At 43.0% G+C, this 16009-nt stretch overlaps 1 protein-coding gene across 1 annotated transcript in view; it reads left to right on the top strand.

The window, feature by feature from the left end:
- The window catches only part of SLC15A5 (solute carrier family 15 member 5), a 36469-nt gene extending 34374 nt beyond the window's left edge, over positions 1–2095 (top strand). Inside the window, exon 9 of the mRNA XM_010305119.2 lies at positions 1676–2095. Coding sequence (XP_010303421.1) covers positions 1676–1820 — 145 coding nt within the window. The 3' untranslated portion in view covers positions 1821–2095. The remainder of the gene's footprint in view (positions 1–1675) is intronic.
- The last annotated feature ends 13914 nt before the right edge of the window (positions 2096–16009 follow it).

The following is a 16009-nucleotide window of genomic DNA, read 5'->3' as shown; positions in this document are numbered from 1 at the left end:
TGATGTAACTAGCCTTAAATATTTAAGGAGTCTTATTAACATAAAAATACCTTGAAGAAAGAAGAGCATCCTATCCTTTACAGAAGGACATGAATATGTTGGCATGGAGTTTAGATCACAGCACCAAGATATCTTGGTCATGGAACTGACCTCCATTGCACTTGGCTTTGTACCAATATATTGAAAATGTTGCTGTTGTCTCAACGAGCTTACGTCTTTAGTATAGGACAGTAGGCAAAGGGGCTGCAAGAAAACAGCAGACAGCTACTAGTTAATGTTGTATGCAGCAGTTTCAACAGAATAACCCTGAAATATTTTCTGATATCTCACTGCCCAGTAGAGTAAAAACAACTTTCTGCTGGAGACAATGGAATGGCTCAGTTAGCCCCCTCACAGGAAGCAATTTTATGCCACCTATAGAGCCTCAGTTTAATGCCTATATATTGCCTGTAAAATATAAGGAACTCACAACTGCAGTCCCCTTTTACATCTAGGGTGGTTTGAGAGTTGGCCTGCCTCCTGAATTCCAGAACATTTAATCACAGTTAACTTTCTGTTGTCTGTGTTATAAGTAATACTTGTAGTAAAGAACAGGGAGGGAAGAAACCTGTGTCACCACGAGTGGGAAGGGTCATGCACGAGTGGCATTCTCTCTTCAACATTGGGCTCCAGTTCTATGGAAGTCTTTTAGAAACCTTGATGAAGTAGTGATTTGATAATGATGATAATAGAAAACTTCCAAGGGCAGTGTACTTCTAGAACTCTTGAGAAAAATACTGCTTTTTCTGTTGCATAGAGCACTAACTTTGCAGCACCAAAGATTACCATAGCATCTTGTCAATCATTTCAATGTAACCTGAGACACAAGTGTCCATTTATTCCAGTTGCTAGTTCTTGATTCTCTTAAATGTGACCTGAGTCATGACTAGAAATGTTTTTCCTGCGTGTACTTTGTCTTCATTTTATAAAATGTGATTTTCTTCTGTAAAATGAAATTTTCATTTGTGATATTTACTACTGAAAACTAAAAGATTTTGGTTGTCAAAAAGTGGCCATAAAATTGATTTGAGGTCAACAAATAATTTTGCCACAAATTAACATATTTATTAACATATTTTTATGAGGAAATTTGTTGATCTCTAGTCTTCTCCCCCCAAAAAAAGTTTCAAATTGATATTTCACTTCAAAATCAAGGTACCTCATTTTTCAATAAGACAACCAAACCGTACAAGAGATATGGGTTTTGAAGTCAAATGTAACTGTTTCATTTTGTGCTGAATAAGAATTCTCCCAAAGTGGAGAGAAAAAAGGGTGAGAACTGTTCAGATAAATGCTGATTTAGGGGTGGTGGAAAATCAGGCTTTAAAACTCTGAATTAGAAAAAAAAAATCACTAGAATTTCTATGAGGAAAAAAGCATGTTTCTTTTTAAATTTGTTAATAGCAGCTGTACTGTGTCATTTTAACACCTCTGTCCTGTGTGGCATTTCTCATTCTGAAGTTCTGAAAGGTTCTAGGAAAGTGCATACCACTATCCTATTTTTTTTGGGCTGCTTAGAAGTCCAGGACTCAGAAGGTGCTGTAACTTACAAACTATTACCTTATTATCAATGGGTAAAGCTAATCCCAGAAAGGATGATTATTTTAGTATTTTCTTTCCCTATCCTCCCTCACAGATACAACAACCTGAATCAGGAATATACCAATGAATTCAGAGGGAGTCTTCCTGAAGAAAAACTTTTGAAGCATGAAAAAGCCATCAAGCATTATGATAGTGTCCTGGAAAGTTCTCCCATTCTGTCTCCTATGGAGAAAACGTGAAAAAATTTCACCCTTGTTTGACTGAATATTGATTGTGTTACCAACCAGCTTTCTAATGATAAATTACATAGCGTACTTCAGTGGAACTGCCGATGTATTTATGAATTATCTTAGGAATAATAATGTTGTTTATAAAATAGCAGTCGTCATAGGATTTGGCCTTGTAGGATGCTGCACTGTCATAATACACGTCGAGGACAATGAGAGCTCACTGCTTGGCATGGTTGATGGAGAAAGGCTTTTAATCTCTAGGGAAATAGATAGGTATCCACATATATTTGTACTTAGTAATGGTCCAGAATTAATAAACTCATGTATACATTTGTTTAGCAAATTACTTTGTGACAGTCATTTACAAATAATTTTGGAGTCTGGTATTGGCTGGTTGGTACTTGCAAAGGTGGGAGACTTGTGTGATATTCTTGGCTCTGCTGCCTATCTGCTACCTAGTCTTCAGCAAGCTGCTGCTTTACCTTTTAGTTTCTGCCTCAGTAAAATGGGCACAGCCATACTAACCCCCTTAGCAAATTGCTTTGAGATATACCAAAAATATGCTAGAAACTATATATCAGTAATAAGTCCATAAAGTCTGTCATGAACCGTTGATGATGAGGCATCTAGTCTTTTATTTTGCAGGAGCACCATGGAATTTGTCATTCCTAAAGGATGATATACAGAAAATAGCTATTAAGAGAACTGGAGACTAGAATACAGTGATGTTAAAATTACTGATTGTAGCCCAGTTGAAGAGGGTGAAGGGAATTAGGAAAAGAAGATTGGGAAAGGGTAGGTGCAGTTGGAAGTGGGGGGAAAAAAAATTAGCAAAATGTGTTCCACTTTGAAGATCTAAACAGGCGTAAACACTTCCAGAATTGGCTGACTTGGGTATTGTAAGTGATGCTAATCTAGCACTTAACATCATATTTTTTTAATTTTTTTTAAGTCACTCTTTTCAGTAGTATGAGAATAGAATGGGGTCTTTATGTGATAAGGAAACATAGGAATCTGGAAACTAAAGGAGCACTTTAATATCAAGATGATTGTATTGGAAGTGGTAGACAAGACAGAATTCTTGCTAGATATGAGGAATGTGCTACTGCAGGAGAAACTATGTCAAAGGAATATGATGCACTGAAGTGACACGGAGGGTAGTTTGTGAGCTGAAACTATGAAAGAGCTGGTGAAGGAAATCACCTCTCCACCATTAACTGTATTTAATGCTGCAGCTTTGGATTGGGCGTTGGGGGGAGAGAAGAGCAAAATTTAGTAAGTACATCTAAGAAGTAGGAAGTCAGGCAAGCAGGAGCTGTTAGGTTGATCTCACAAGTATTTAAGGTTTAAAAAAATTTAAAACCCCAACATTTAAAGTCAGAAGATAAAAGGAAAAATTAATAAAATGCAACACAGATGTATCAAAGGTAGATTTGTCAGACTACCTTAATGTCTCTGTGTAATGAGAATTCATTTTCTAAACAAAACATACTAGAGATGATCTGCCTTGATTTCAGTAAAGCATTTGACATATGTCCCATGGGAAATAACTTGTGAAGATGGAGATCAGGGTCAGCAGAAGAGCTACAAGGTGGCTGAGGGACCTGTTAAAGCCCAGATGGCAACAGATATTGTAGGAAGGGGGGTACCCATCTGGAAGCTATATTTGTCTGTGTAACTTGTTTAATATTTTCCTCTATGGTAAAAGACAATGTGATCCCAGGATGCACTGGTAGAGATGGAAGAAATAAGTATATCTCCATACAAGTTTATCTGAAATGGTCATCCATGTCAGAAGTGTGCTTTCTGACTAGCACGGGGTGCCATGCCTTGATGGTGGAGCTCAGTGTACAACTCGCTGTTTGGTCTGTCAGAAGTGGTGTGGGGGGAGAAAGGCTGCCTGCTTGCCTTGCCCTGCCTTTTGTCCTGCCAGCAAGGGACATCCTCTTTTTCCAAAAGTGACTGGATAAGCTGGGCTGGTGCTGGTGCTACGAGAGGGAGAGGCAGCAAAAGGCTGAAGGACCTAGTCTCCAAAGGCACCAGAGTCTGGGAAGCAGACTAATTTTGATGTATTTCAGTAAATCTGTCCATCCCACCTGACAGTTGTTTACTTCTAAGGTGATAGTTTTCTAAATGGTATTTGTATTGCAATAAACCCAACTTTAAGCCACAGAAACTCCTAGTTTCTGACGTGGTTTAGGCCCAGCCGGAAGCTGAGCACCACGTGGCCGCTCACTCACTCCTTCCCCAGCGGGACGGGGAGGAGAACGGGAAAAAACCAACGGCAAAAGCCTCGAGGACTGGGATAAGGGCAGTTTACTGGGACAGCAAGGGAGAGGGAAAAAAACAATCAACAACAGTGCTGATAACGAATATTAACAATGGGTGATAACAGAGAACAATTTACCGAACCAACGACCGACCCACCAGACACTCAGACCGTCCCAAAACCATGCCGAAACTGCGCCGCCCCTCCCCTACCTGACTAGCCCCCTTTTATGGTGAGCATGATGTCACCTGGTATGGAATAGCCCCTGGCCAGCTTGGCTCACCTGTCCTGGCTCCTTATGAAATTAATTCGATCCTTGCCAGAACCAGGACATTATTCCACCCCTTATTCCATACCATCTACATCATGCCCAGATTATTTCACTGACACCATTCTCTTACTCCATGGGCCATCGCTCTATAAAGTGTCCATTGAGTTCATTTAGTCCATGGCTTCGGGTTCCATCTGCCATTACAGTGTCTCAGAGCAGGAACAATGGTGCGTGCTGCTGGATTGTTGCACGCTGCATCCGGAGTATTTTTCATGGCTGGTGTATCTGGTATGGTCCATGCTCGCAGTCTGGAGGTCACAGATGTAATTTCGATGAAGTTCCTGGGCACCAGTTGAAGTCAGTTCCAAAGTCCATCCTTCATTAGTTTTGGGTGATTCTTATGGTTATACTATTAATACAGTGTATAGCTATTAACATCATACGATTTAATTTATTGGCTATTTTCACCCAAAATCAGATCCCCTTGGGGTACACACCGGACTTCCCCATCCTTTCTCATCACCCACCAAGTGCACCCTGGTCCCTGAGCAAAAGCAATCCCGCAGATGGGCTTGCCTTTGCCTGAAGCAGGGATAACCCAAACTGTTTTACCCAACATATTCTTCATGCACACTGCAGGAACTTTATCCCCTTCTAGCGGGCGTGGAAATTTCGATTGGGCAGGGCCAGCTCGATTGGCAGATCTCCGAGTGTTAACTAACCAGGTGGCCTTTGCTAAATGTGTGTCCCAGTGTTTGAGAGTCCCACCACCCATTGCTCTCAGGGTAGTTTTTAGCAGTCCATTGTACCTTTCAACTTTCCCAGAGGCTGGTGCATGATAGGGGATGTGATAGACCCACTCAATACCATGCTCTTTGGCCCAGGTGTCTATGAGGTTGTTCTGAAAATGAGTCCCATTGTCTGATTCAGTTCTCTCTGGGGTGCCATGTTGCCACAGGACTTGCTTTTCAAGACCCAGAATAGTGTTCCGGGCAGTGGCATGGGGCACAGGATATGTTTCCAGCCATCCAGTGGTTACTTCCACCATTGTAAGAACATAACGCTTGCCTTGGCGGCTTCACAGGAGCGTGATGTAGTCGATTTGCCATGCTTCCCCATATTTATATTTCAACCACCACCCTCCATACCACAGAGGCTTTACCCGCTTGGCTTGCTTGATTATGGCACACATTTCACATTGATGGATGACCTGTGAGATGGCGTCCATGCTCAAGTCCACCCCTCGATCACGGGCCCATCTATATGTCGCATCTCTTCCTTGATGACCTGAGGTGTCATGGGCCCACCGAGCTAGAAATAATTCACCCTTACGCTGCCAGTCCAAATCCACCTGAGCCACTTCAATCTTGGCAGCCTGATCCACCTGCTGGTTGTTCTGATGTTCCTCAGTGGCCCGACTCTTGGGTACATGGGCATCTACATGACGTACCTTTACAACCAGCTTCTCTAGCCGGGCAGCAATATCTTGCCACAGTGGGGCAGCCCAGATGGGTTTGCCTCTATGCTGCCAGTTGCTCCGCTTCCACTGCTGTAACCACCCCCACAGGGCATTGGCCACCATCCATGAGTCGGTATAGAGGTACAGCGTTGGCCACTTTTCTCTTTCAGCAATATCTAAAGCCAGCTGGATGGCTTTCACTTCTGCAAACTGGCTCAATTCACCTTCTCCTTCAGCAGCTTCCGCAACTCGCCATGTAGGACTCCATACAGCGGCCTTCCACCTTCGATGCTTTCCCACGATGCGACAGGACCCATCAGTGAAGAGGGCATATGGTTTCTCATCTTCTGTTAGTTTATTATATGGTGGGGCTTCTTCAGCACGTGTCACCTCCTCCTCTGGCGACATTCCAAAACCCTTCCCTTCTGGCCAGTCTGTGATCACTTCCAGAATCCCTGGACGACTGGGGCTTCCTATTCGAGCCCGTTGTGTAATCAGCGCGACCCACTTACTCCATGTAGCATCGGTTGCGTGATGTGTAGAAGGAACTCTCTCTTTGAACATCCAACCCAGCACTGGCAGTCGGGGTGCCAAGAGGAGCTGTGCTTCAGTGCCAATCACTTCTGAAGCAGCTCGAACCCCTTCATAGGCTGCCAATATCTCCTTTTCTGTTGGAGTGTAGCGGGCCTCGGATCCTCTGTATCCCCGACTCCAAAACCCCAGGGGTCGACCTCGAGTCTCCCCTGGTGCTTTCTGCCAGAGACTCCAGGTAGGGCCATTCTCCCTGGCTGCGGTGTACAGCACATTTTTTACATCTGGTCCTGCCCGGACTGGCCCAAGAGCTACGGCATGAACTATTTCTTGTTTAATTTGTTCAAAAGCTTGTTGTTGCTCAGGGCCCCATTTGAAATCATTCTTCTTCTGGGTTACATGGTAGAGAGGGCTTACTATCAGACTGTAATTTGGAATGTGCATTCGCCAGAAACCCACAACACCTAGGAAGGCCTGTGTCTCCTTTTTGTTGGTTGGTGGAGACATGGCTGCTATTTTGTTGGTAATATCCATTGGGATCTGACACCGCCCATCATGCCACCTTATTCCTAAAAACTGGATTTCCTGCACAGGCTCCTTCACCTTACTTCGTTTTATGGCAAAGCCAGCCTGCAGCAGGATTTGGATTATTTTCTTCCCTTTCTCAGAAACTTCCTCTGCTGAGTTGCCCCATACAATGATGTCATCAATGTACTGCAGGTGCTCTGGGGCTTCACCCTTTTCCAGTGCAGTCTGGATCAGTCCATGGCAGATGGTGGGGCTGTGTTTCCACCCCTGGGGCAGTCGATTCCAGGTGTACTGGACGCCCCTCCAAGTGAAGGCAAACTGCGGCCTGCACTCTGCTGCCAAAGGGATTGAGAAAAATGCATTAGCTATATCAATTGTGGCATACCATTTGGCTGCCTTTGACTCCAGTTCATATTGAAGTTCCAGCATATCTGGCACGGCATCACTCATTGACGGTGTGACTTCATTCAGGCCACGATAGTCTACTGTCAGCCTCCACTCTCCATTGGACTTCCGCACTGGCCATATGGGACTGTTAAAGGGTGAGCGGGTTCTGCTGATCACTCCCTGACCCTCCAGCTGACGAATTAGCTTGTGGATGGGAACCAGAGAGTCTCTGTTGGTGCGGTATTGCCGCTGGTGCACAGTTGTAGTAGCAATTGGCACCTGTTGCTCTTCAACCCTCAGCAACCCTACAACAGAAGGGTCCTCCGAGACACCGGGCAAACTAGACAATGGTTCAATTTCCTCCACTTCCAAGGCAGCTATTCCAAAAGCCCACCGGTAACCTTTTGGGTCTTTGAAATACCCTTTCCGAAGATAGTCTATGCCCAGGATGCACGGAGCCTCTGGCCCAGTCACAATGGGGTGCTTTTGCCACTCATTCCCCATTAGACTTACTTCAGCCTCCAACTGAGTCAACTGTTGGGATCCCCCCATCACACCAGAAATAGATATCGGTTCCACCCCTTCATAGTTCAACAGCATTAGGGTACACTGTGCACCCGTGTCCACTAGGGCCTTGTACTCTTGTGGGTCTGATGTGCCAGGCCATCGGATCCACACAGTCCAATACACTCTGTTGTCCCTTTCCTCCACCTGGCTGGAGGCAGGGCCCCTCTAATCCTGCTCATCATATTCGCTGCTCATCTCTTGCAGAAAGGACTTAGAAGTCCCTTCAAGAGGGTCATAAGTGCGGTCAGGCCTTCCACTTGATCTGGGGGGCTGCCCGGTGGAAACTGGAGCAGCATCCTTTCTGGAAGAGTTCCTTTGTACAGCTGTCTTGCCTTGTAGCTCATGTACGCGTGCCTGCAGGGTTGAAGTAGGCTTCCCATCCCATTTCCTCATGTCTTCTCCATGGTCACGCAGGTAAAACCACAGGACACCTCGTGGTGTGTATGCTCTATATCCCCTCTCCGGAGCAGAAAAACGCTTGCTCCTAACAGCTGAAATACGGGTCTGTGGGGGTGGGGAGTACGATATATCCTCTTTGAGTTGCCAGACATCCTGGGACAGTTTCTCCACAGCCGAGACGAGGGAGGAAGAAAGGCTCTCTTCATATTGCCGGAGTCGGCCAGCCACTTCATCCACTGTGGGTGCCTCTTCACTCTTCCAGTCAATTACTGCCAGTGAGTTGGCGTACGATGATGGTGCACTTCGCACAAATTTTCACCACATGGGTCGGGTACACTGGACTTCATCGGGGTCTGTGGGCAACTGTGTGTTGTCTGGATCATAATAAACCATTTCCCACACAGCTAATTCCCTCAGATATTGGATACCTCTCTCCATGGTGGTCCACTTGCCCGCCCGACATACGACATCTTCGCTGAAAGGATACCTTTCCCTCACACTTGACAGGAGTCACCTCCAGAGGCTGAGGGCCTGCGCCTTCTTCCCAATTGCCTTGTCAATGCCCCCTTCCCTAGACAAGGATCCTAGCTGCTTGGCCTCCCTGCCCTCCAGTTCCAGGCTACTGGCCCCGTTATCCCAGCAGCAGAGCAGCCAGGTAATGATGTGCTCCCCTGGAAGGCAGCTGAAGTCTTTCCGCATATCTCGCAACTCACTCAGGGACAGAGATCGGGTGATCACTTCTGGTTCCGGCTCTTCTTCTTCTTCTTGTGATGGCCCCGGTTCATCATCATCTCTCACTAAGCGAACCAATTTCTTTGTGTATTTCTTTTTGTGTGTAGGGGCGACTGATACTGGTGTGGGTTGATCTTTTGGCTTGACTACAGTGCCTATTGCAGGGGTTTGGGTAGCTGCAGTGCCTGTTGCGGGGGCCTGGGCAGCTGCAGTGCCTGTGGTTCCGCTCTCTCCCTCTGGATAGTGCTGTCTACTATCAAGCAGTGTTTGATAGATTGTGGCCAGGGCCCAGCACAGCGCAGTAAGTTGTGTCTCCTTAGAATCCTCACAGCATTTTCCTTTCAAATATTCTACCATTTTATCAGGGTCTTGCAATTGTTCAGGAGTGAAGCTCCAAACCATTGGGGGTGAAAAGGTCTCTAGATACCCACCCATACTCTCCCACATGCCATGCCAGCCCTGACCATTCAGTCTTGGGGAATATCCCTGGGTAATATTCTCGAAACAATTTTTGCTAACCCTGAACAGGAGTTGGAAAACATTCAGGAGACCTAGCAATAGGAATATACTGGCCTGAACATTCCAAGGGTATTCAAAATTCTCAAAAATTGTTGTAACCAACCAAAAGGGAAAAGGGGAGGTGAAAGAGTGAGAGAATGTATCCCCCCCTGTCTTCCCCATAGATCGGGTGCAGTTATTAATCAATTCTTAAAAATATTGACTGAGGTACAGGTCTGACCAAAATGCTACATACAAGTACCAGCTCAGACTCATGACTGTCGACGATATCTTATCATAAGTCATTATCACACAATACAACAATATGAGAACAGGAACCCCTCTCCCAGAGGTGATAAACAGCACCGCAGGGATTGCATAGAGTAAGCACAGGTTTACAAACCAGAGCCATGTAATCAAACAGAACATCATTATGACCAGTGACTGTTTCAATAACATCATAAATTCTTATGACAATTTTCTTTAACACACTTGGGTCAGACTTGACCTTATCACAACCCCTCGGGCCCCACGTTGGGCGCCAAAAAAGGACTGACGTGGTTTAGGCCCAGCCGGAAGCTGAGCGCCACGCGGCCGCTCACTCACTCCTTCCCCAGCGGGATGGGGAGGAGAACGGGAAAAAACCAACGGCAAAAGCCTCGAGGATTGGGATAACGGCAGTTTACTGGGACAGCAAGGGAGAGGGAAAAAAACAATCAACAACAGTGCTGATAACGAATATTAACAATGGGTGATAACAGAGAACAATTTACCGAACCAACGACCGACCCACCAGACACTCAGACCGTCCCAGAACCACGCCGAAACTGCGCCGCCCCTCCCCTACCCGACTAGCCCCCTTTTATGGTGAGCATGATGTCACCTGGTATGGAATAGCTCCCGGCCAGCTTGGCTCACCTGTCCTGGCTCCTTGTGAAATTAACTCGATCCTTGCCAGAACCAGGACATTTCCATAAAGAAAAAGTGAGAAATTCCTGAATACTTGACTTGACCTTTGTCTCGGCACAGAAAAGCTGCAAAGATGCTGGCTGGAGTCTGCTGACAAGAGGTATGTGGTTGCTGTCAGTGCATTTGAGAGTTATACAGAAAAGGAGAACAACTATGTAATAAAAGGGTAAAATCTAAGATTTGAGCCAGTGAGTATAACTTGGCTGGGGATGCTTTTAACACCTAATGATAATTAAATATATATATTTAAACTGCAAAAATAGCAACAGTTTGGAACCATTTACATCAAGAACAGTAGAACAAGAAACTTAACTTTCTTTTAAGATGGTGTTTCCTCTAGTGCATGCTCAGGCTGAATGACCTCAAACTTCCTAAGACCCTTCCCCCTGCCCCTCCTCCCCGAGAAATCCAAATGTGAGAATAGATGATAGCAGAGGATGGAATGCTGCTATTGCAGTTTGATTGTCTGATGAAGATCATTCTGCAAGAAAAAGAGGATTAGTTAACTCCCTGGACAGGACCTCTCTGTCATGCAATCATGCCAGAAGGGCTTTCAGCAATGCAGAAGGAAGCAGTTGGGCAGCCTTCATAAAGAAGTACTTTGGAAGATATGGGTTAAAAATGTGCTTTCGGATGAGTACTTGACTACTGAAAACTCTCTGCCTTCTTCACATTGCACTAGAAAAAGGCTTTTTCTATCAGATTCAGTTAAGAATTTGGCCTTTTGGATGGATGGCAAGAAGAAAGGGGTAGTGATTGCTGGATTTTGACTTGTATCAGTCAGTGGTGCAGAGGAAGCTATATGCAAAAGTCTATCAATCACGCTTGCTGTTATGACAGAACAATTTAACAGTTATACCCAACAGATGGGGATGCTTCTTGAACTGCAGCATCTGGGACTCCATACAAAGCTGATTGAATCCTTTGTACTTTCAGAGCACTACCTAAATTTTATAAATCTTGCAGCACCACACAGTGAAATTAGTCTAAAGGACTCTATAGGTTTTGTCTTGACTTTGAAAGAAGTTGCTTTTCATATCTGGTTTAATACGTTAGAAAAAATGAGATGTGTGTGCATATGAAATACTGTAATAAGCAGCTGGAAACTGTTAGAATAGCCTTCTTTGTTGAGCATTTTGTTGATCTACGGCAGTTTTCATGGCAGATAACAGATCTGATGGCTTGTGTTTGAGGTCACCTGTTGATGTTACTTTGCGCAAAGTAAATGTAAGATACGTGTGTTTTAATTCTCAGCACGAAGAATTATAGTTTTGAAATTTATTGTGGAAAAAGTTGTCTCCTAAATGAGGGTAGGAGTGACAAGAAACATCCTAGCTCAGTTTTGTAGTTTTGAATAGCGCCTAAATTTTCTAAATCTTGTCCCAGCACACGATGAAATTAGTATAAGGGACTCCGTAGATTCAATCTTGAATGAAGCTACTTTTGTGCTTCTGGTTATAACTATTTGAGTAGACACTGTGCTCAGCAGAGGTCATTACTAAACTTGAATAGCCGTATGTATTGTTGATTACTGCTGGTACAGTTTTGAGTTTGGGTTTTTTGAAGGATTAAATGTGTGTTTTTAATACTGTATTCATGTACGCACATACAAAAAAATCAAGTTCTGTCCCATTGAGCACCTCAGTTAAGTTTAAATGCATGGGACACCATTTTGAGTGAGGGAGGGTGAAGAAAGCTCGCTGGAGAGGATTAAGATCTCCATCTGTTAAGTTTGCACTGATGATAAAACACATGCTCCCAGTTGGAACAAGATGCATTAAAAGAGCAATTTCACTTCTACTGCCTAGCAACAATGTCATTGAGCACCTGCAATAGTTTAAACATTAAGCATAATTGGCTTTGCTTGACATAAATCTGTAGTTTTGTAAATAAGAGCAGTTGAGTTTCCATGTAATACCAATTAGCTATAAGGAATGCTTTGTTTGCTGAAGCCTGCAGCTTTGCAGAGGAAGGAGGGAGTTGTTCAAACTCAGCAGTAGTAGTCAGAAGGTAGAACCCAGATCAGATGTTACACAGGCTTTGAGTGTCCTTGTGCAAGTTATTTAATCTGTTTCAGTCAGGTTCCCTAGGTACGAAAGGAAGAATAACATTCAGAAGTCTTTTTTTGGTAAAGAACCCTGAGTGTGTCTGATTAAAATACCTCAGCATTAAACAGAGCTGTCTGGGTCTGCGCTGGATTTCTTTTCCTTTCTTTTAGTTGGAGGTGCTATTGCATCTTGAAAGTTCTCTTAAATTTTCTAGAATCACTTGCTTTCTGCTCGTGATGGAAGAAAGAGGTGTGTGGCCCACTCAATACAAAAATCAGTCTTTTTCAGCTTCTGTGGGAACTCTGAGTTGGAAAAGTGAGGTAGGAGAAGGCCTTCCTTGTGGCACAAAGCAGAGCTGCAGAGCAGAACTAAAGCTTTTAGGCTTCAGCTTGGTGTCCGATTGCTAGAACGTGTACTAGATTTGCCTTGGCAAGGGCAAATACAACTACCTTCCAGAGGATGTTTTGAAAGTCTGCTTTTGTTTAATCTTTAAAAAAAATAAATATAAAAAATTTGTGAGTCCTCTTCATCATGTCTCTGTTCTGAATAGAATGAAAATGACCTTTTCCTTTCTAATTTCTTTTCTAATACTCAGTATTAGTAAGACTGAAAGGAACTGCTCTGACAATGATTTTTTCAGTGTTTTGCAGACACTTCATCTCTGCAGAGTACTGGGTAACGCACCTTAAGACTACCAAATTGTAAATACGGTCTACACATTTTGGTGGGGGGTACATGCTCTCAAAAAGAAAGTTAACAGAAACTTTTTTAAAATATTGTATGACCATCATCTTTTACTACTTTGTTGGGTTTGGGTTTGGGGTTTTTTTGGTTGGTTGGGGGTTTTGGTAGTGGAAATTTGTGTGTGTTGTTTTGTTTTAGGTTGGGGTTTTTTTTTTGGTGTCTCTTTTTAATCTGGGGAAAAAAATAAAATAAAAATAGAAAACATGGAGTAGGTATATCGACAGTTTGGCTGGGGGGGGTAGTCCACCACCTTTCTAAACACCAGGATTTTGTGTAGCACCAAAATATGCTCATTCCAATCATCTGATACACTTCTGAGAAAAAGCACATGTCTAGAAAATGTTGCAGATATTAACTTTACAGTTTGCGGGTTAGCTTCTTTCCTGTTAATATGGGAAACTCCTGTTCAAGTGCTTGCTCTCTCACATCTGGAACACCTTAGCTTAGAACAGAGGTTTTGAAACTGGCTCGTATATCCGGCGGAGTGTGTTGACTGGATGGAGACTGAATGTAGGTGTGCATGTCTTTTGGATGCTCTTTTTTTCTATTTAAATATATATATTTTTTTTCCTTTCAGATCAGAAGAAATTACTTGAAATCCAAAACACTTAACAAACAAACCAAAAAACCCAACGACTGGGGGGTGGGGGGTCCAACAAAAAAAGCCTCCTAAAGCAGTCAACGTTTCTCCTACCTGCTTTGTAGCCTAGTAAAAAGCATCTTTTGAAACCAGAGCCTGAATGCTTTCATTGTCATGTCACATGAACTTCAGAAGCACGATTGCTGATGAGGTTGGGGATAGTAGTTATAGTAGCACTTAATATAAAGGCACAGCAAGTTATCTTAGCTTTATTTCTTGGATGGTCAATGAATATGATATGAAGATACTGTCTACTTAGCTGGCAGAAAGAAGCAATCTTTTTGATACCAAGCAAAATCATAAATTCACAACAAATGTTGAATAGTAAACCAAAGGTTGCAAGAGGATGCTGCTTGAAAGCGAATCCAGTGTTACATGCAGTTCTGAATTTCTTTACCTTGGCTCAGAGTTTTCCTATTGTCTTGAAATTGTTCCTTATTAAAATATGCAGGTAGAAAAACCTGAGAGATTTTAATATCATGCTGACAGATGATAACCCACTCAACAAGCTTTGTCGCTGTTTGTGAAGAGCTGTCATTTAGTGGAAACACTCTTTAAGAGTAAGCTATTTGTAAACTAAACTTTAATGGTGAGAACATTTTCTGCTTAAGGTTTTACACAATATTTTGCGCTACGTATTCTGTGAAAAAGGGTTAGGGAATATCTGTGACTTTGAGGGAGAAACTTCATTGCAGAGATCCAAGTACACAAATTACGCAGGTCTTGCGAAAATAAGCAAATAGTTTCAACAACAGAGAGAGCAACAAACTCTATCAACAGGGGAGGAAGGCAATTATTACCTATGTGAAAATGGTGGTGCTTCATTATGGAAGAGCTTTCAATTGCTGCTCCTTGCTTGAGGGGTAGGAGATTCATATTTACCAGAAAATGTGAGAGCAGATGAAGGCCTTGTCTTGTTAGATTGCATAGATGTTAAAGACTAAATACAGTGGTGGTGAGGGCACACCTAAAGTATGTATTTCTCGTATTTTAAAAATGGAACAGAGAGGGTACTGCTGTAGTGAAATAGTTGTAGGCTATAACTTAGTAAATCCAGTGCTGCTTTTTTTTTTTCCAGTTCCAATGTAAATTACCAGTTAATTGATTCTTCTCTTTGCAAAGTTTGATCATCTGATTCTAAAGTGGACTATTCTCTGCTCAGTTATTTAAAATAACAGTCACTGTTATAGCAAAGGTTAACTAAATCATGGTGATTTTCTTATGGTTCTTTCCCCCAGTTAGCATTTTCATTCCCCCAGTTAGCATTTTCAAGCTATCTTCCTATGCATGCCATGATTGTTACGCCTACCTTTTGACATTCTTTAGAAAACAACATTTTCACTTTCTTCGAGCCTTTTTAAGATGCAGTGAGTTCCAAATAATCACTTGCGCAGATGCTCATAAATGCCTTTTTTTTTTTTTTAAAATACTCATGCAGTTCCGACACAGGCTCAGGCATGTAGATCCTTCAGAAATGCTCAGAGAGAGTGGCCCAATTTAAATTATCTATTGAATGCTGAAACACAAATTGCACATGAAATCCCCAAGCTTCAAGGGTCTCTGGCAGGTCACATCCTACCAGTCACTCAAACATTTAGTCATTGCTACCCCCATGCACCTATGAAACTGAGGCTGTTTGACACCTCTGAGAATATTTCTCATGTTAGATCTGTTGTAAATGAGCACATGGTCCAGAATAATTAATGGTAACACTTCAGTCCTTTTTTGACAGAGTTGTGTTTCTTATGCAGTTTGTGCTGGTCTGTCTATTTAGCTGCAATCAGCCATGCCTGAAAGACAGGAAAGAACAAGACGGACAAGTGTGTCAGTGAGTGAACCTCTTTTCTGTAATTAGAAATGCACAGGGAATAAATTATTCTCTAATTCAAGCTGTCCAGCTCACACTAATAATAACAACCCAAGAAGCAATCTGTTTATAAAAATTAAACCTGAATTTGTGAGACTCCTTAGTGCAAGACGGGATTTTCTGTGTAGTCTTGTTCTAGTTTATCATGCTTAAAGGGCTCTATCGAGGCTTTACGAGTGTTTCAGGCTGGACTACACGGTGATTTCATACATGCATTTTCTATCACTTAAGATTGGCTAAAACTTAGAGATAACTGTAGCAACTCTGGGCCAAATTCTTCTCAGCTAAA

The sequence above is a fragment of the Balearica regulorum genome, chromosome 1 (genome assembly GCF_011004875.1).
Source record: "Balearica regulorum gibbericeps isolate bBalReg1 chromosome 1, bBalReg1.pri, whole genome shotgun sequence".
Taxonomy (NCBI): Eukaryota; Metazoa; Chordata; class Aves; order Gruiformes; family Gruidae; genus Balearica; species Balearica regulorum.
Note: the sequence above shows the minus strand (reverse complement) of the source record. Positions and strands in the feature narration are given on the sequence as shown.